Source organism: Hyperoodon ampullatus, assembly GCF_949752795.1.
Source record: "Hyperoodon ampullatus genome assembly, chromosome: 5".
NCBI classification, from domain to species: domain Eukaryota; kingdom Metazoa; phylum Chordata; class Mammalia; order Artiodactyla; family Ziphiidae; genus Hyperoodon; species Hyperoodon ampullatus.
This window is the reverse complement of record NC_136918.1, coordinates 5,437,903-5,459,162: the sequence shown is the minus strand read 5'-3', so window position 1 is coordinate 5,459,162 and position 21,260 is coordinate 5,437,903. Positions and strand designations below refer to the sequence as shown.

The 21,260-nt window shown below is 43.4% G+C and overlaps 1 protein-coding gene across 3 annotated transcripts in view; it reads right to left on the bottom strand.

Moving 5' to 3' along the window:
- Positions 1-178: 178 nt before the first annotated feature.
- The window catches only part of ARMC8 (armadillo repeat containing 8), a gene marked incomplete at its 5' end in the record, with an annotated part of 102,896 nt that continues 81,814 nt past the window's right edge, over positions 179-21,260 (bottom strand). For all 3 annotated transcript variants that reach the window (XM_079704904.1, XM_079704906.1, XM_079704905.1), the window contains 7 exons: positions 179-245; positions 4,411-4,504; positions 5,909-5,981; positions 10,345-10,440; positions 16,600-16,695; positions 17,397-17,546; positions 19,897-19,989. In XM_079704904.1, the coding sequence (XP_079561030.1) occupies positions 212-245; positions 4,411-4,504; positions 5,909-5,981; positions 10,345-10,440; positions 16,600-16,695; positions 17,397-17,546; positions 19,897-19,989 (636 nt within the window). In that variant the 3' untranslated portion in view covers positions 179-211. The remainder of the gene's footprint in view (positions 246-4,410; positions 4,505-5,908; positions 5,982-10,344; positions 10,441-16,599; positions 16,696-17,396; positions 17,547-19,896; positions 19,990-21,260) is intronic.

Sequence of the window (21,260 nt, the reverse complement as noted above, 5' to 3'; positions counted from 1 at the left end):
AAACAAAACACAATAGTCCTCTGAGGAAATTACTACCTCAAAAAAATGTTCTCAAGGTGAATTTGAGATCTAAGCCTACCAAATTGCTTTTGCAAAACAGCTCCCTGCAGTCCAAGGTGACTTGTGCAAATAGAAGGAATCAAATGAGGCTAGTTCCTGTACTTCCTTTAACAAGGATGTGGGATGCTCGCAGGCGCCCAGGGCGTTCCCATCACGCCAGGTACTGCTGCAGTGCCATCTTTGCCCTGCAATCACAAAGTTCCTGTTAGACGTCAGCTCAGAAGTGTAATTAAGGTAAAAAGCCCATGGTTCAAAGATGGTAGCTGGGGAAGTCTAAAAAGGTAGGTCCCCCAAGGGAACCGGGGTAAGCCCAGTGGGACACCTACCGTAAAGGGCAGAGATCTGTGGTCAGTACACACGTCAAACCCATGCTGGCCACATCCTCTTCCTGTGGTCCTGCTCTTGTCCTTATAGCTGCTGCAACCCAGTGACATTCTATAATTTTCCTTTGTCACTGGCATATAATTGTGATGGATCTGGGATTCTTGACTTTTTCCTATTGCCATGCAGGTTTTATCTAGTGCTGCAGGACACTGGGGAGGACACTTAGGGTTCTGGGAAGCTAAGAGGAACACTGACCCGGGAAGAGGTGGGTAGGGGCTGATTAGAAGGTGCGTGGGAGGGGCAAAGAGCTCCTGGGATGAGGCTGTCTGGTGGTTCAAATGCCTCAGAACTGAAGAAGGGAGGTTACAATTTTATCCCATTCTTCTCATTAGGCCTGATAACACTGACTGATGTGGGATGTGGCTTATTACAGTGATTAGGGAAAAAGTGAGCTGGCTGGAGAGGAAAAGGCGCAATGTGGGCAATGCCTTAACCTATCCTGATCCTTATTAAAGTGCCTTCCTTTGAGCTGGGACTCAGAAGGCCTCCTTTACTCTCCCATCATGATTTGGTAAAGGCTGCAATTGTGGAAGTTAGGAAGTCAGGTTTTGGCAATGATCTCCCCTTCTAAGTTATGGAAAGAAAAGGTTAAATTTTTCTGTTACTATTAGCTGATGAAAGTATACCAAAGCAGATTGGGCAGCGATAAGCTGGACTCAAGCGCAGTTTCTTTGCTGCAGTAATGGATACAATCTACAGTTTTAAAAGAGGTGTGCTAAGGGATATTCTTGCAATTATTTAAGTCTCTATAAGGATGACAGTTGCAAACAGTCCAGTTCATCAGAACAGAAAACTCCATACAGACCACTCCAAGTTATGAGCAAGTTGGGTTCTACAAGGTCGTTGTGTTAGGAAATAAGTTTATGAATAATGCCACAGGCTACCTCTTATTGACCATAACTTCACAAACCTGAGGCCCTCTGAGGCTGGGGTGGAGAGGCCTAGTTAGCAATAGCTCCTCATCTGTAAGTGTCTGAAAGTCAAAGGATCACAAAGCCTTAAAGACAAAGAACCTGAAAGATGTTGTCTTTAGGTAACAGACTTTACTATGGTGGGAAAGCCCACATGAGGGTCTCGACCAAAATTCTGTATTACTCTTTAAAATCGTCAATTCAGACTCCTTCTGGATTTTTCTAAGGGTTTGGCTATATCTGATTATATCGGACCTCAGAGACTGTGCCCTCATTATCTTTCTGCTATCTATTAATATCTAAGGAGTCTTTCAGATGGATGCTTTTGTAGGCAAGGTCACCTTTCCTTAAATGGACTGAGGTAGAGTAGCTCAGACCTTGACCCTTTTAATGGGGTTTAAGAACTGCTGACAACGTATGTGCCATAGAAATTGGGGAAACAGTACCAGATTGGTCTAAGCAATGCAGGCCAGGGCTTAAAACTATCCCACTTCATGCTGGTGAGGCCTCTTTCAAGGTCATTCCAGAGATGATTTTAAGCAGAACTATTTTAATTTCTGAACAAACACAAGAAAAGAAACCCAGAGAATAGTCTGGCTCTCGGCCAGAAGAGACAGGCTGACAGAGCCTGTCATTTAAGCCAGCAGCTGTTACTACTGCTGTGGAGGTAGACGTGAAGGTTCCCGTCCTCAAGGTACAGCTCACATCCCACCTGCAGCATGTGGCCAGCCTGGACTTGCCTTTGATGGAACACTCATCTGAGCAGCAGGGTGGGCTGCACTTATTCGGGGATTTGTCTTTAACCCACTGGATGGCGAGCTTCAGGGAGGAAGGGGCCCAGCTCTTTGGGCTCCATCCGCCCCTGCCATTCACTTGAGGAACAATTAAACAAGTGCCTCTTCCCTTCTGTGGAGCAGATAAGCAAGCTGATAGCCGTAACGCCACGTGTTGTGTCCTACGGGAGCACAGAGGGGTCCCTAGCAAAGCCTGGGGGCCAGGGTGCAGAAGGATCCAGCAAGACTTTTCCACGGAGGCGACAACCTGATTTGAGTTTTGAAGGACAGATGGCCACTGTCCAGGCGTCCTCCGCCCTTGCTTTCAGGACACCTATGCGCCCAGGTCTCTGTCTGCCTCACTGGGTGTTCTTCCTCCTCCTTTGCTGGACCTTCTTCATCTTCCCCTAAAGGTGGCGGTGGGGTGTCCCAGAGCATGGTCCTTAGCCCTCCTGTCTTCTCTCCTCTCGTTTATTCTCCCTAAGTGACTTCAGCCAGCTCCAGGGCTTTATATACCATCCCAATTCATATCTTCAGCCCCACTCTCCTGAGTCCCTTGGATATCTAATAGCATCCAAAAGTCAGCACACCAAACAAGAACCCTTGATTCTCCCTACCCCCACCAACTGCTCTTCTATTCTTCACCATCTTGGCAAATGACCATCTTGGTAAACCCTCTATTCAGTTGCTCAGGCTAAAACTCTAGGCATTTTCCTTTCCTCTCTTGCTTTAACATCCTACATCAAATCCATGAGCACACCTGTTGGCTCTACCTTTAGATTAAATCCTGAATCCAACCACTTCTCAATACTCCCAGCACTACCACCTTCATCTCTTATCTAACACGACTGTAACAGCCTTTAGCTGGTCTCCCTGCTTCCATTCCTGCCCTACTACAGACCGCTCTCTACACAGCCACCAGAGCCATCTTTTAAAAGTTTGAACCAGATACTGTCTCTTCTGCTCAAAACTCTCTAATGACTGACTTCCTATTAAAATCTGGATAAAATCCAAAGTCCTTGCCACAGTCTACAAGGCTCTTCAGTTGCTCCCACTGCCTCCCTGGGTCCACTTCTTACCAGTCTCCCCCTCACTCATTTTTCCCCAGCCCCACTGGTCTTCCTGCTGTTTGTTGAACATTCAAGCTCATTCCTGCCTCAGGGCCTTGAACCCACTGTGCCCTGTCTGGAATACTATTCTAAGCATCTGCCTGGAAGACTGTCTCATTTCACCCAGGTGTTTGATCAGATGTCACATCCTCGGAGAGGCTGGGACTAATCTGTACCACAAGAAGCTCTCTTACTCTCCATTCCCTCACCCTTGCTTATACCTTCGTAGCACCTCTCATTATCTGCTATCATATTACATATTCATTTGCTTATTGTCTGTCTTCTGTACGAGAATGTAAGTTACATGAGGGCAAGGATGTCATCAATTTTATTCACCCTTATATCGCCGATGCCTGAAACGATGCCTGGTAGAGGTCGGTGTTAAAATATATATATATATTTGTTGAATGAATGGGGATTCAGAGGTGAGGGGACTGGGATGGCAAATCGGATGGAACAGAAGGCGCGAAGGCCTGAAGGTGTGATACTGTAAGAGGGCAGATGTGGCTGGAGCACAGGGTGGGCATGGGGGAGGGGCAGCACAAGGCAGGCAGAGCCAGACCATGGAGCACTCTGAGCCCTGCTCACGAGTGTGGAGAATGAAAGTGAGCTGGAAAACGAAGGCTGTGTTATAAGAAGGGTCCACAGCCGGGAAAAACAACCTTGCCTATCCTGAGCTTAGAGGGGTCTCTGACTATGACTCTGGCCTCCCCCAGGAAAGCTGAGCTCGCTGAGGACAGGGACTCCTTAGTGGTCACTGCTGCATCCCCAGCAGCCAGGCCAGGCTGGCACGAGGCAGGCGCTCAGTGAGGCTCTGAGCTAATGAATGTTTTTGTAATTGGCCTTCATTTCTGCTCTCCAAAAGGCCACACGCATTTCTATTCTAATGATCGAGGGACTGAAAGGGAATGACCTCTGGATCCTCTCCAGAGTCCCACTCAGGTGGCCTGGGCTCATGTCAATTCAGAGTAAGATGAGAATCTTTAATAACCTGCTGATTATTACTTTATCTCTTACTCAGATGTCACACAGTTGACTCACAGATTATTAAAAAGGGAATCCAAGAATCTAAAAGATTTTGAGTTTGGCTATGTGACTTACTAAGCAATTCAAACCCTGTCATGAAAGAATGCAACATACCCCAAAGCAAGGCCCTTTTACTTTGATACTCACTTGTCACAAAGATTTGAATCTGGTGACTGACTCAGTTTGTGCAGAATATCTACGATGCCCATGTCTCGTAACTTATCCTGGCGTTCCTGTGAGCCTGCGAGATGAAAGCTAGCAGGTTACTGGGAACGTGGCCCAGGCGGTTGCTCTCCTGGATGCACAGCCAACAGTCTGCAGCCTCACCAGTGGCCTCTGCCCTCTCCCCTGCCACCTCCTCACCCTCCACTCTCCCCAGTGCAGCCAGATCCCCTCATGCTTGGATTCTCCAACAGTGCTCTAACTGGTCTCTCTGCCTCTTGACCCTCCTTCCTGCAGTCCATCCGGGGTTCTGCTGCTGGATTAATTTCTCCATGGACCACAGGGTCAAGGTCAGCTTCTTCAGCCTGGCACGAGGCCCTGCCACCAGGCCCCGTCTTCATCACTTCTTTCTGGACATACTTAGCCAGGCTCTTCCTATTCCAAACCAGTCCTGTTTTCCCCTTCCATTCTCTTCCACCCTCCTCTGACCTCCCGGCACTTCCTGCTGCCTCTTAGCACGTGGCAGTTCCAACTCTGCACTGTTGTGTTCTATCTTCCAACTAGACTAGGACCTCCTTGAGGGCCGCTTGCTTCCCTGGTACCCGGCTGTTACTTGGTCTCTCGGCCTGCACGCTGAATGCAGTTTTTCCTCCTTCCACTTTGTTCTGGACACAGTGCTAAGGAGGATAATTCTCCTGGATTCTTTCCTCCCCCTCTGAAGAGCCCACAGTGACTCACTCATGCGTTGACCTCCTCGAGACCCAGTGAACCAGAATCTCTAGGGGTGGAGCCCAGACATCTGCGTTTTACAAAGTTCCTCGGGTGATTCTCATGCAGCCAACCCAGCACTGAGACCCACTGCTCTCCTGCATGTGTTCACTACCTTAGCTGTACATTGGAATCACCTGGGCAATTAAAAAAAACACTTCTGTCTGGAGACCATCCCCCGACATTCTGATTTAACTGGCTGGTGCAAAAATCCCTGGGTGATTCTAATGCACAGTCAAGGTGGAGAGCTATAGGGGCCTCCTCGCAGACTGGCTGCCCCACCAGGCACAGTGTGTCTCTCCCTTCTCACCAACGCACCCTCTTCTCCATTAAGCTTATCTGCCTGTCGTCCTTCTATGTGCTGCCCCTGCTCACAGTGAAAGGCCAATCCTCCCGCCCACCCTCACCTCTCATCTTCTTCAAGTGCATCTCACCATCCTCCTCCTCAGCCCTCTCAAGGACAAGGACTGTCACTCACTTCCCTAGGGTCTCCTCCACCCTCACGTTCAGTAATCTGGAACAGTGCTGACTCCACGGTGGGGCTCAGTGTTAACTAGACCCATGGATTCTCATTCATACCAAGGTGACACGGTTGAGGACTTGGGGGCCAGTGAGTGGTGCCTCTACCCAGGATTTCAGGGGCACCTGATGCCTTTCCTGTGCAAGACCTTCCTTCCCATAATTTTCTTCAGAACAAATCTCACCAATCTCTTACCTTCCTCTTCATTCCATATGAGGTTTGATATACAAAACATAGCAGCAAGCTGCAATTTGACATGTGAATGACCCTATTTGATGCAGAAAAGGAAACAAAAATAGAGGTAATCTCATTTGAGGTAATTTTTGGTAACGTACCACAGGCAATTCCAATAGTCTAAAAGTTTGAAGTAGGGACCTTAAACCCAAATGTCTTGAGGGGCCACAAAATTAGTACTAATGGGTGAACAGGTTGGGCTATAGATAAGAGAATGGTAGGAAGTCCAGCACACTGGGGAGTGAAGCCTTTTGCCAAGACAGTCACACTCAAATTTTAGAAACCCTCTGGCTGGCCAAACAAAACACCTCTAGGGCCACAGGTGCAGTCTGCAATTTATCACTCAACCCATACACACAGGAACACTGGCATATGACAAGTCTATGCTTTTGACTATGCTTTCTCTAGAGTAGGAAACATTCAGGGCCAATAAACTGAATGGATGTGCACTTAGTATTTATCTCTTTGGCTACTGATTATCTGATTCAAAGTACTCTTGTTTCTATAGGCACATCACAAAACACTTGAGTAAGTCTCTACTATTCTTAAGGAGCCTCCTATTCTCCTGAAACACACTTCTTGTTTATTGCTCTTTATGTACTGAAAGTACAACCATTTTTGCTTAAGTTATTATTTGTCCATATATAGTGCTTTCTCCTAAATGAAAGAGGACCCAGTGGTAAAACAACGATTTTTTTAACGGAAGTATAGCTGATTTACAATGTGGTGCCAATCTCTGCTGTACAGCAAAGTGACTCAGTTATACATGTACATACATTCTTTTTCTAATATTCTTTTCCACTATGGTTTGTCCCAGGAGACTGGATATCGTTCCCTGTGCTGTACAGTAGGACCTTGCTGTTTATCCATCTAAATGTAATAGTTTGCATCTACCAACCCAAATTCCCAGTCCATCCCTCCCCCTCCCCGCTCCCCCTTGGCAAACACAAGTCTGATCTCTGTGTTACAGATGATTTTTTAATTGGTCAATTAAAAAAAGAAAGTCCCCACTACACTTAAATAACTTATGCATATCTGTGAAATCCCATGACACGATATATGCTCAACAGTTTCTTGAAGGCTGAGACAGACTCGTCTTGCCATGTAGAACTATATCTGAACTAAGCAGAGACAAAGAAAAGCACATGCCTTCCTTCGTGAGAATTCTATGGTTGGTGATTCTTTTTCCCTCCTACCTGCCAAGATTTTGAGAGAGCTGTGCAGTTGGGGCTCCACTAAGACAAAACAGAATAAAATGTGTCATCTGCTCCCAGCATCAGGCCAGCAATGAGTATTTGTTGAATAAATGAACTTATTTGTAATACAACAGTAAGTATAAGTTCATCCATCCTTCACTCAATAAACATTTTTTGAGGAAACAAATTGCTGTGATAGGGAAAACTGGAGGGTGGAGGGGTGGGAACCTAATTTTAAGTGAAATGGACAGAAATGATCTCTTTGAAGGAGGCAGTATTTATACAAAGGAAGAATAAAAAATAGGAAGAACAGGAAGGTGCCAGGTGTACAAAGAGCAAGAGGTACCAAGAGGGAAAAGTCTGCGAAAAGGTTTGAGGTAAGAAGAAACTGTACAGCTTATGCATATTGAGAAGGAAAATTACAGTAACATTAGTTCAGAGATGTAGGCATGGCTAAACTGTAGGCCCTTGCAGGCCAGAGTAAGGACTGATTTCATTCTGAGTTGACAGGAAGCCCCGAAGGATTTAAGCAGTGGAGGGACAACACCTGATTTACATTTTTAGAAGGTCACCCAGGCTGAAGGGACTGGAGTGACAGTGCTGAGGTGTCTGGGAGGCTGTTATGGTCAATCAGGTGTGAGAGGCTACGGCTTGAACTAGGGTGAGAGCAGCAGCGACAGAAAGACGTCAACAGCATCCAGAGTGGCTAGGGGACGGGCTAACAGGACCTACTGATGAATTGGATTATGAGATGAAGGAGCTGGAGAAACAAAGACTGACTCCTTGGTGTGAGTAACGGGTAGATGGCAGAGCCACTCTGCTCAGATGGAAAAGGTCAGGAGGGGAGAAAGTTAGGTTTAGGGGAGATACTTAAGAATCGATTTTTAAACACCAACCTCAAGAGGCTTCAGACAACCACAGAGAGATGCTGAGTAAGCAGGAAGCTATACGAGTCCAGAGCTCAGAAGAGAGGTCTAGGCTGGAGAATTCCCTCCGTGTGACCCTCGGACCTTGCGCCCCTACCCCCTCCCACCCACTAAGAAAAGAACCAGCATTTGTAAAGCTGTAGACACCATCAGGGAAGCTTGTTGTCATGGCTTTTGAAGGTCAGTAACCATTATTGTGGTTGTGTTTTGTATTGCTTGATACCATGACAGTGTAAATAAGATAATGCCTAATCTATTTATCAAAATTGACTACTGAACTGGAGCCCAGAAACCAAACAAACAATAGAGATGACAGTAAAAGCCATGGGAGTGGATGAGATTCCCTAAACCAGTGGTTCTCAGCTCTGGCTATACCTAAGGACCACCTGGGGAACTGTAAAAAAAAAAAAAAAAAAAAAAAAAAAAACACTAATGCCCAGGCTACACCCCAGAACTATTAAATCAGAATCTCAGGAGGAACGGGTCAAGGCAACAGTCTTTGAAAGATTCCTCCACCCTGCAACAAAGGGTACGAACCATCAATCTCAAGAGTACATGTGGGAGAGAAAAGATAAAGGTCCAGGGCTAAGCAGGGAGGCATAATGCAATGGAAGCCAAGAGAAAAGAATGTTTCCAGGAGGAGGAAACAGCTGTGCTGAAATTCACTATAAGTGAGGAAAGTTGAGGAGAGAAAACCATCCTTTGGACTTGGCATAATAGGAGGTCACTGGTGACCTTAACCAGAACAGTTTCAGTTGAGCAATGGGGTTGGAGGCCAGATGAAGTGGGCTAAAGAGTGAATTTAGTGGTGAGGAAGGAGACAGCACGTGCAGAAGATGCTTTTACGTCTGGCTCTGAACAGCAGCAGAGAGATAGGTGTACCTCAATGGGTATGGGAAGTCCAGAGAAACTTTGAGAAGATTACAGAGATACTATGTGGATCTGGTATTGGAAAGATAAGGGAGTTCCCGGTTGAAGCAGTATGGTTTTCATTCAACAAATACTTACTAAGCATATACTAAAGGCCAGGCACTGTACAGGGTGATGATATACAATTGTGCACAGAACTGATACAGTCCTTACCCTCAGGGAGCTTACAGTCGGTAGGCACACAAACAAACAACTATATGTTGCGATAATTGAGCTAAGTGCTCTGAAGGGAGTACTTCACTCAATTATGCCGTAACAAGGAATAACCCATGCAGATGAGAGCCCACAAGGAAGTGTTAGCAGAGCTAAGATCTGAGAGGCGAGAAGGCATCCCATGGGGAGAACAGTATTCCAGGCAGAGAAGCCAGCATGTATGAAGGTCCTGAGGCAGAAAAGAACATGCATGGCCTCTTCCAGGAGTGGAAAGAGGTCAGTGTAGTGAACAAAGGGAAGAGGGGAATGAGAGAAGCTGGGGGATACAGATGAGTCAGGTCATGTAGGACTCCACAGGCCATCAAAAGGGGGGATGGATTTTATTCAAGGTGTAACAGGGAACTGCTGAAGGATTTTGGCTTCTCTTAGTAAAACAAAAGGTGAGGTCACCACTAAGAGTGATGAGGGAGATAGAGGTGAGGTTTAAAGAATGAGGAGAAAGTAAGAACCTATTCTTCTGGAGAATGGAGGCACCAGCTTGCTGGAGAATCACAGGAGGGTACCAGGCAGTGCTGAGTGCCCATGTGGGTTTTGTAAATGTGAATTTAACATGAAACCAGTCAGCCCAGTTCTGTGCCTTTCTCTGCAGTTGTTAACTCTGACAAGGAGGCAAAGAGAAGACAGGTTCATCCACGATTAGGGTTTTGCTAGGAGACGCCGACAGAATGAAAAGAGGAGGGATGTCTGATTTCCAGATTTTGGCAATGGGCAGATTCTGGTGACGACAAGATCCCGGGTACGGCCATGGCAGTAGGTGGCTGAGGTGTCTGCAAGGAGGTAGCAGATCGTGATTGAAAGCAGAATGATCAAAGAACAAGAGCCAGAGATACCAGAGGCTAGAGGGTTCATCTGCATAGGACTGAAGCTTTGAGAGGGAAGCTTTGGGGGCACTGAGAGAAGGCCAAGAGCCCAAGTTGTCACTGTGTAAGAGGGAGGCAATCAGACGATAGGGTGGGCTTCAAGAGCCTGGTGTCGTTTTTCCCTTCAGGATGGAAGAGAGTTTCTGGAATCTGTTACAGAGGAGTCTATTCTTTGTTTAATCTCTGCACAACGTGTTTTGAGCTAACAGTGCTACAGTGCTTGCCTTCTAATGTGCAGCTAGTGTAGAGCCATGAAAGGGACAGATGCCTACCATGTAATACTTGATTTTCTGCAGGATGTCATCATTGGTCATAATAAGTTCTTTTGCCGTTGTCCCATCTGCTATGTTGGCTAGGATGCACAGTGTCTGCAAAAGAACAGAGGGCCAGCGATCAGGAAAGCTCTGAAGTCCCCAGACTCAAGCTCTCTCAAGAACTTAGGCAATTTCCCATCTGAAGTACATGGCTTCTCACAGGTTCCACTCTGAATGCCCTGATTTCTTATCTCATAACATCATTGCCAACAAAAGTAACCACACCTAAGGAAAGTCTGCATTAGCTAAAAGAGAACCCAAATGTTTCAGTGGCTTCTTTCTGGGCATAAACCATCACTGCTAGGCAAAGGCAGCCATAGCTCATGCTATCACATAAATCAAAGGGAAAATGTAATTTATTATTATTTTCTTGAAAATTTCATTTTTAAGAGAAGCTCTTGCTATTAACCCACAAGGTTTCTTCAAAGAGGTAGTCTCTTTGGTAGAAACTTCAAAGGTGTTATAACTCCCCCCTACCTCCCCTTCCAAATACCACTTGCTTCCAAGCTCATGACCTTCTGGATCCCCGTCCACTAGCCACATGCAACGAGGACCTCTTGACTTTTTTGAACCCTACTGGAGGAACAGAAAGGGAAGCAAAATGTGTGAAGGAGCTTCGTCCAGGCTGGCCTAATGTGGAGGTTAGAGGGAGCCTGTGCCAGCTGGCAGGACAGTCCCATCATGAGGACAATCACCATGCTGGTACTGGAGGAAAAGACTGGTCTTGTTGGCTGTTACATTCTCATAGCCAGACCAGCAAGAGGCAAGGATTAAGGTAAAAGTGAACGGATGGTGACAGGGATACTGAGCCAGTGACAGCCCTAGCAGTTCAACAAACGTTGGCCAAGCACCTATAATGTGCATGCACTCCGCCCACTCCACTGGGCAACAGGCTGAGATAGGAATAAGACACTCTCCCTAACTCCAAAGCCAGCGCACAATTACATTTCACTGTGGTGCAACTGAGGTAAAAACAGAACTGAGAAAGTACTAAGTGTGTTTGTGTGATAATGCAAGGGTCAGGGAAGGCTTCTTGGAGGAAGTGACACTGAGTCCAGGAGCAGAGTAAGGAATTACTCAAAGAAAGTGACGAGAGGTGGGGATGGTGCCTGGATTCAAATAATTTTCTCCAATTTTAACCTTTCTCTTTGCTAGACTTAAGCTAATTAAGCTTGCAGGTTATAGCTAACTGAGAATGCTTTCTTACTATGGCCCAAACCCTCAGATATCTTAAAGGGTGTGTGATCTTACTTTTCCTAGATTACAGCACTGCAGTAACTAGATTGCTAAGGAGTGAGTACTGAGGTTTGAACCAAAAAAGGTTGCCTCCAGGATACAGGAAACAGAAAATGCAATGTATGATCCAAGGCACTGGGGGACTATTCATTCCAGGGTACTTAAATCATGAAGAGGAGACCCTGATATGCCCCAGAAGCGGGAGAAAGATGATCTGAGGAAGACATCAGATTTCACAGTGATCCGGTACATGGTGAGCCTGTCAGAAGTCTTGACATGCACAACACCCTTGAATTTTTCAGGACTGAGGCGAAAGCAAGGGGGAAAAACAGATTTGGACTCTAACCACAGAAAAGAATTTAGACTCACCTAGGGAAGAACTACCCCTCTCTTACCTACTAAGACAGTGGGTATAAGGGGGGATTTCAGGAAATAGTCCTCAGAATAGCCTAGGACAGCAAGATAGGCAAGTGATTCCCCTTCTTGGAATGTTAGAATACACCTATGCATCCTCAGGCTTGTCCAGCATGGCAGAGTGACCTAGAGTTATGCTTTGAAGCCCACATACTCCTACTGTAAATATTCTGAGGAGACAAGAAACCAAATCTTTTTTTTTTTTTTTTTTTGGCAGTACGCGGGTCTCTCACTGTTGTGGCCTCTCCCGTTGCAGAGCACAGGCTCCAGACGCGCAGGCTCAGTGGCCATGGCTCACGGGCCCAGCCACTCCGTGGCATGTGGGATCTTCCCGGACCGGGTCACGAACCCACGTCCCCGGCATCAGCAGGCGGACTCTCAACCACTGCGCCACCAGGGAAGCCCCAAGAAACCAAATCTTATAGAGACTGATTTAGTTCATGGGCCAAGCCAATTTAACACATGAGTTAGGGAGCAGATATAAAAGCAACACACACACACACTCATATGAACAACTGGAATCAATGATATAGAGGTAATGATTGGCAAATTATGGCCTGTGGGCCAAATACAACCCAACCCAATGCCTGTTTTGGTAAATAAAGTTTTACTGGAAGACAGCCACATCTACGTGCTTACACATTGTCTATACCTGCTTTCAGGTTAGAACAGCACAGATGAATGGATAAAGAAGATGTGGCACATATATACAATGGAATATTACTCAGCCATAAAAAGAAATGAAACTGAGTTATTTGCAGTGAGGTGGATGGACCTAGAGTCTGTCATACAGAGTGAAGTATTTCAGAAAGAGAAAAACAAATACCGTATGCTAACGCATATATATGGAATCTAAGAAAAAAAAAAGGTCATGAAGAACCTAGGGATAAGATGGGAATAAAGACACAGACCTACTAGAGAATGGACTTGAGGATATGGGGAGGGGGAAGGGTAAGCTGTGACTAAGTGAGAGAGTGGCATGGACATATATACACTACCAAACGTAAAATAGCTAGCTAGTGGAAAGCAGCCGCACAGCACAGGGAGATCAGCTCGGTGCTTTGTGACCACCTAGAGGGGTGGGATAGGGAGGGTGGGAGGGAGGGAGACGCAAGAGGGAAGAGATATGGGAACATATGTGTATGTATAACTGATTCACTTTGTTATAAAGCAGAAACTAACACACCATTGTAAAGCAATTATACTCCAATAAAGATGTTAAAAAAAAAAGCACAGTTGAGAAGTTGCTACAGAGACTGTATAGCCTGCAAAACTTAAAATATCTGTCTTTGTCGAAAGTTTGCCAACCCCTGAAACAGATAATAGAAAAATAAAAGGGGGGGGAAATCAATGAAACTGAAGCTGCTTCTTGGAGAAGATCAATAAAATTGATAAACCTCTAGACAGACTGAATCAGGAAAAAAGGAATTACCAATATAAAGTACAGAAGACAGTTCACTGCAAAGAATACTACAGACATTAAAAACATAAGAGAATATTTTGAACAATTTTATGTTAATAAATTTGAAAACATAGATGAAATGGACAAATTTCTTGAAAGACATAATGTCGAATCTCACTCAAGAAGAAACAGATAAACTGAATAGTTCTATTTCTATAAAAGAAATTGAATTTGTAGCTAAACACCTTTCCACAAAAGAAACACCAGGTCTAGATGGCTTCACTGAGAAAGAAAGACCATAATTTGAGAAAGAAGACCAATTCTTCACAAATTTTCTTGCAGAAAATTGAAGAGAGAACACTTCCACCTCATTCCCCGAGGCAAGCATTACTCCAATATCAAAAACCAGACAAAGACATCACAAGAAAGCTATTCACCAATATCATGAATATAGATGTGAAACATTCCTCACCAAATTTCAGTAAATTGAATCCAACAACATATGTAAAGGGTAATATATAATGACATTTTAATATGGTGTATATCTATTTAGATCTTAGATTGCTTTATCAGTGTTTTATAGTTTTCAGCAAACAGATCCTGCACATTATTTGTGAGACTTATGCATAGTTTCATTTTTTTTCTGAGCTATTGAAATGATAGTGTTTTTAAAATTTCAATTTCTACTTGTTCATGCTAGTATATAAAAATACAATTGATTCTTCTTGTGCCCTTGGTTAACTCACTGACTAGTCTTAGCCTGACTCCATGACCTTTTCTACACAGACTTTCATGTTGTCTGGGAAGAGTTTTATTTCTTCCTTTTCAATCTGTATGCCTTTTATTTCTTTTTCTTGCCTTACTGTACTCGATAGCAGTTTCAGTATGATGTTGAATAAGAGTGGTAACAATGGAATACTTGTCTTGTTCCTGATCTAAGGACAGTGATAGACATGCTTGCCATCTTGATCATGGGGATCGTCTCATGGTATATATATATATGTCAACTTATCACACTGTATGCTTTAAATACATGAATCTTATTGTATATCAATATATCTCAATAAAAAAGGAAGACAAGAATGTATCTTTTGATACTTTTGAGAAGAATTAAACTTCTAGCTAAAAACCAGACAGTTTAAGCCTCCCCAGAGCCGCCTACTTCTGGACCATCACCCAAATCTGTGAGAGGGTATCATTGTATCCTGCCAAAACACCCTATTGTTGTTGGCCTTTTCTTTTGCCTTCATCCAAATCTTGCCTCACCTTTCTACCTTGCTTCACTTTTCAAGTTAGTGGAATTCTATCTAGGTGAGCTGTCTTTATAAACACATTTCTATGCTCTCCAGGTAGAACAGTTTATTTTGAACACTGCCTCTGCTTTACTGTTGTGTTCCAGAAACAAATCTCATTCACCCTAATTTCAGTGATGCCTACAAGATCATAGTTTTTCTGTGTTAAATTTCTGTTAATCAAAAAACATAGTTGTTTATTACTGAATTTCAATAGAAATCACCTAAAACATCCATCTTAAAAGCACTCTGTCAAATCTATCACCTTTTTTGCTCACAAATTCCAACACAGCTTCCAAGTCCTACCACTCTTGCTTCCTGGACTGTTCTTCTGAAGCCTGATGAACTACTCTAACTCAGGAACACAGAGGATAAGAAGCGTGGGCCCTGCAGTTAGACTTTGGGTCCAACTCTCCATGATGACCTTGGGCAAGCTTCTTCCATACATATAAGTGTACAGCTCAATGAACTGTGAAATGAACACACCCACGTAGCCAACATTTATGTCAGAAAGCTGAATATTACCATAACCTCAGATCTTGTGTTAAAAATTTAAGTTTGCAGGTGACTTTTCCTTTTATGACAAAATATATACTATGTTAAAAATCCTATAATAAATCCCAGGAACTATAGAAAAGTAATTCCCAAACTGTCTCCTGATGAACGCATAGCCTCTGTATTTTCACGCCTACCTTAAACTTGCCCTATTGAAACACAACAGAAAGTAGGGGTATGAGATAGAAATAAGGAACTGGGAAGCATGAGAATAAAGAAATAAAAGATGTCTCCAGGGGCTTCCCTGGTGGCGCAGTGGTTGAGAGTCTGTCTGCCGATGCAGGGGACACGGATTCGTGCCCCGGTCGGGGAAGATCCCACATGCCGCCAAGCGGCTGGGCCCATGAGCCATGGCTGCTGAGCCTGTGCGTCCGGAGCCTGTGCTCCGCAACGGGAGAGGCCACAACAGTGACAGGCCCACGTACCGCAAAAAAAACAAAAACAAAAACAAAAACAACAACAAAAAAGATGTCTCCAGGGTTTCCCTGGTGGCCCAGTGGTTGAGAGTCCGCCTGCCGATGCAGGGGACACGGGTTCCTGCCCTGGTCCGGGAAGATCCCACATGCCGCGGAGCGGCTGGGCCCGTGAGCCATGGCTGCTGAGCCTGCGCGTCCGAGCCTGTGCTCCGCAACGGGAGAGGCCCGCGTACCGCAAAAAAAAAAAAAAAAAAGATGTCTCCAGCATAAGGGATTATTTCATCAGGGAATTGTAGGAATTTGAGTTCAGAGCATGGTGATATAGAGGGCTAGAAATAGTGAATCCTGGAGAAAGGATTCACTCTAGGATGGTCAGAGGTGGCCATCCCTGTAGAGACGAATATTATGTACAGAGAGTGACACAGAGGGTAAAAGTATAGACTCTGGTCATGTTTTCTTCCATTCCAAGAGGAGGAATTCTTTTTTTTTTTTTTTTGCAGTACGGGGGCCTCTCACTGTTGTGGCCTCTCCCGTTGCGGAGCACAGGCTCCGGACATGCAGGCTCAGCGGCCACGGCTCACAGGCCCTGCCGCTCCGCGGCATGTGGGATCTTCCCAGACCAGGGCACGAACCTGCGTCCCCTGCATCGGCAGGCAAACCCTCAACCACTGTGCCACCAGGGAAGCTCCAAGAGGAGGAATTCTTGAAGAGAGTTTAAGGGGTGGTGAAGGATCTCACCCCTCAGAACTTTCTTGTCTCTACAGCACCTCTCATCTCAGCACCCTGTCTTTTGCAGACTTGAATATTTCAGGAGACTCCTAACTACGATCTCTCTTGGTACTCACACTCAGAAGATATTCCTACAAAAAAAAAAAAAAAAAAAAAAAGGAACACATACCTGCTCTTTGACCTCAATGTTATGTTCCCCTTCCAAAATAAGGGTGACAGCTTGCATAATTTGCTTTCCATGAGTACTCATTATTTTATCTATGTGCTGCAAAACAATGGGAAACCCACAATTATGATTTGGAGAACAAAGAAAAAGACCATAGAAAAGAACAGAAGACTTCCAAAAGTTAAACAATGTACAGAGAAGACTCAGAAAACAAGTGAGGCACAGAGAAGGGAACCACCCACATTTCTTTATCTGCCTGAAGGCTGCTGACCCTGTTGCTCAGGGAACATTAGAGAACAACAAGAAAGACCCCACAGCAAGGCTCAGCCTCTCCTGCTCTGACATATGCCCACTGCTCTCCATGCCGACACCTTCAGAGGTCAATCCAGTCAATGTGGGCGGGGCAGGGCAGTATCTACGGAATAGCACTGAGAAGGAGTCTCTAAAGGGAAAGAAGCTGAAGCCCCAGAGATAAGTGATTTAGGCAGACGAGAAAACCCATCCTGGCCAGCAAATCAAGTAAAAATCAAGTAACAAGTCAAGGCAGGCCCCCATCCAGCATGGAGGAACGAGAAGACAGGCAGTGCAGGAGTGGAGGGTTAGGTGGCCATATGGTGAAACAGCTCCCAGAACACCTATGAAGGTGACAGGTCTAAACATCAACTCCTGGCTTCTCTGGGAAGGGGCAGCATTTGAATCACACTTCTGGGCAGATGCTGATGGGAGCAGAGAGGCAGGCCAATGTTTTGTGATGCATATGCAGGGGTAGCTAATCTGGAAACCTGGGTGATTTTACTTACTGGGCGAGTAGAGAGCAGATTTCTAAGAAGGCCCAATGTCTTCATCAGCACATTCAAATCTGAATCTGATAATAACCGGAATAGCTGTTCAGTACTCAAGCTTCGTAAAATATCTGCTTTTATTTTTTGTTCAGCCTGAAATGCCATATTCTGAAAGGATTAAAGAAGTTTCAAGAATCATGCCTATATTTGCATATTAAATTATATTTTAATAGTAATTCTGATAATTTTCAAAGTATAAACAGAATCTGCAGAAAATCCTTAAGGATAAGTCACATGATTTTTCTGATTCCTGTTAATCACCTATAATTCTGTCTGTCAGAAGAAAGATAACTGTCACTCCTATATATATACTCTTCTATGAGTAATATGACCACTTCCTGACATGGTATTTGCATGTCTTAAGATTTCTCAAATAAATACAAAATCTACTATTATATTTTTTAAAATTCAATTTATTTAAATTAAAAAACCAAACGCTTCACCCATTTCTCCCATCCCCACCCTTACCTCTGGGAACCACCAATCTGTTCTCTGTATCTATGAGCTTGGTTACTTTTGAGAATATCCTTCTGGTTATCAAGTTGCTTTGTGTGCACTTTAATAACAAAATGACTACTGACAACTATACTGTGCCATGTACTTTGCGAAAGACTTAAATGTACTCCCTTATTATGCATGAAATAAGTAGTGGGTTTTGTTAACTTTACTGGCAGGAAACACCTACTGTGTTCACAGTTCTATGCTAAGTGCTGATGTGCTGGGCCATATCATGCAGGAAGCTCTTGGGGGTAGGAGCTGTATCCAACCTACTAGCAGCCCCAGATGGGCAGGAGCTGTTTTGCTCCTATTTCTCCTTTTTGGACACATTATGGATTATCCCACCTTAACCTAAAGCTATAATAGGTCTGAAGGAAAAAAAAAACAACATGGCTGATTCCAAATAATTCATACATCAACTTTTGGTATAAAAAAATCTCTTGTAAACTAGAAACTTATTATAATATGTGGTTATTGCCCTCCAGAACTTCTTAAAATTAAGGATCTAAGACATATGAAAGATCAAGTTACCTAATAACACAAGGCAACATGGCAGAGCAAAAAGAGTACTGAGTTGGGTGTCAAGAAACCCAGGCCAAAGAGAATTCCAAGGTTTTATATTTTGTGGACAGAGAACATAATAACTGATAATATGGAAACTGATGAGAATAAGATAGTTAATATGAACTTGAGGAGTGGGATAAATTCAATTTTCAACATTAAAACTGTGCTTGTCAGGGAGCCCTCAAATGAAGTCCCATTAGCCATTTAAGTGACAGACCTGGCGAACAGGGTACAGTTCCATCTGGATATGTATATTCCAAAGCAACCTCTTTTATTAGGGGGAGTTGAACCCCTGAGAGTAGATAAGTCCCTGAAACTGTAGTGTAAAGGGAAGTAGAAACTGGGAACTGAAACTCGGGCGAATGTCCCCTGAGAAAGAGGTTGAAAAGGAGGCTAAGTACAAAGGGAGGTGAAAAAAAAAAAAATTAAGTCCTGGGAAAGAGTTTCAAGAAAGAGAAGTGCCAAAAGCTGGTAAGTTAAGGAGAAAAATAACTGTGAATCTACTACATTCAGTGCTTTCTTGGAAGATGATTATTTCCATCCAAAGTTCGTGTGAAAAGACAGCATATATAGCACAGTACAGGCAGATGAATATGGGCTTGGGACACGTTCAGAACCTACTTCCATCATTTATTAGCTGTGAAGCCTTAGATGATTCATTTACCTTCCAAGTTCCAGTTTCCCAATTGTAAGGTGGATATATACCAATATAATGTAAAATAAAAATTAGAGGTAGCAAATATAAAACACTTAGTTTAGTGTCTGGCACACAGTATTGAATTATAACTACTATAATTATGTTTAAAAAATTCATGTAGAATTACTCTATTTTCAATTTCAATAAATTTTATTTAAAAAATTTTAAGGAAAAATGGTTCTCTGACTTCATAGTTATATAGCTGTAGAATTCAGATTATTATAAATTATTTACTAGAAACTGTTAAGAAATCATTGAGCATGTATACCCCAGTTCTGTTACCTTGGGGAAGTTATTTAACGGCTCTGTGCTTAGCTTACTCATCTGTAAAATATGTATACTCTCTAGCTTATTTCACAAAGACGTTATAAAGGAGACACGAAAGTACTTTGTAAAGTAGGCAGCGCTATACAGATATCAATATGTTCATGAGGAGGAAAACGTTTTTTCCCCAAAATTAGATGTCAAGTTTCAACACCTGTCCACTTTTCTTAATAAACAGGAGAACCGAGGAACACCGTGGCCAAGCAACTTGCTTACATTTGAATCTGAAAGGTGAATGAAGTCTTCTAGGTCCTAAGTCTTTAGAAAACTGGGCCAAAAGAGCAAGATTTTTAAAAAAGAAAATTCCAGACATTTCAAAAACACATTCTTTAGTTTTAACTTTGATAACTGCTCCCTTCTCCTTGCAAAACATACCATTAAAGCCCAAATTCCATTCACTCGTAAAGCAGGATTTTCACTTTGGGTTAATCCACAAAGTAGCTCTACAGCTCCCGATTCTAAAATTGGCTGTGATTGGAAAGGAGAAAAAACAGTTTTAAAGTCAGGTTTGTTAACTAAGTGTATATATACCCTGGTACTCTGACTCCTATTTCTTTCCTACTCTTACCCAATTTGAAGCAACCTTCACAAAGCAGGGAGTGAGGCGGCCATAAAAATCACCTTGATTCCTGTCTTACCCCTAGGTTCTTCATGACATTTTTTTTTTGTCTTATATTTCATATATATGTGTTAGCATACGGTATTTGTCTTTCTCTTTCTGACTTACTTCACTCTGTATGACGTAAAATAGATAGCTAGTGGGAAGCAGCCGCATAGCACAGGGAGCTCAGCTCGGTGCTTTGTGACCACCTAGAGGGGTGGGATAGGGAGGGTGGGAGGGAGGGAGACGCAAGAGGGAAGAGATATGGGAACATATGTATATGTATAACTGATTCACTGTGTTATACAGCAGAAACTAACACACCATTGTAAAGCAATTACACTCCAATAAAGATGAAAAAACAAATAAGAATGATGGAAAAAAATCTTAAAAAAAAAAATCACCTTGAGAAGGTCAAGAACAATGATTCTCTCACAAATCCAAAAACCAAAATAAACCCTGTCGCTTCCTTTTTCTCTGTAGTCCTGAAAGACTCAGGAGATATCCTAATTCTGTGTACGTTTCACACATACCCTTATGATCCCATTACCTATCCATATTCTTCTCACCCTCCTCTGAGAGGGCCACCCCCGCTTCATGCAGCATGTGTCTCAGGTGTTCTTCACAAGTTGTGACTATGAAGCAATATGACTGGTTTAGAATGGAACTACCTTCCTTACAAATTGTTAATCTTATTTATCAATATGCTGTAGAATTCATCTTTTAGAACTACTTTCAGGACTACCTATCAATCATACAAGCAAAACAGTCTTGTACTTTTATGGTCATATCATATTTTATACCTAAAATAGCATGCATTAGTCTGACTACTTAACTTATGATACTTGGCTGAAAATAGGTTTTGGTAGTTTCTAAAAAATTCAAGCCTTAGAGGACTGATGTACCATCACTAACAAATGCTTAGAAGGCCATCTTTCAAGTGGATTCTAGAAATGTCTTAAGCAATGCAGATTTATATACAAATTGTGCAGTTTTTTAAAAAACTTTTTATTTTGAAATAAGTTCAAACTTATAAATTAGCAAGACTAATATAAGGAACTTCCATATATTCTTCTTCCAGATTCACCAATTTTTTTAAACATCTTTATTGGAGTATAATTACTTTACAATGTTGTGT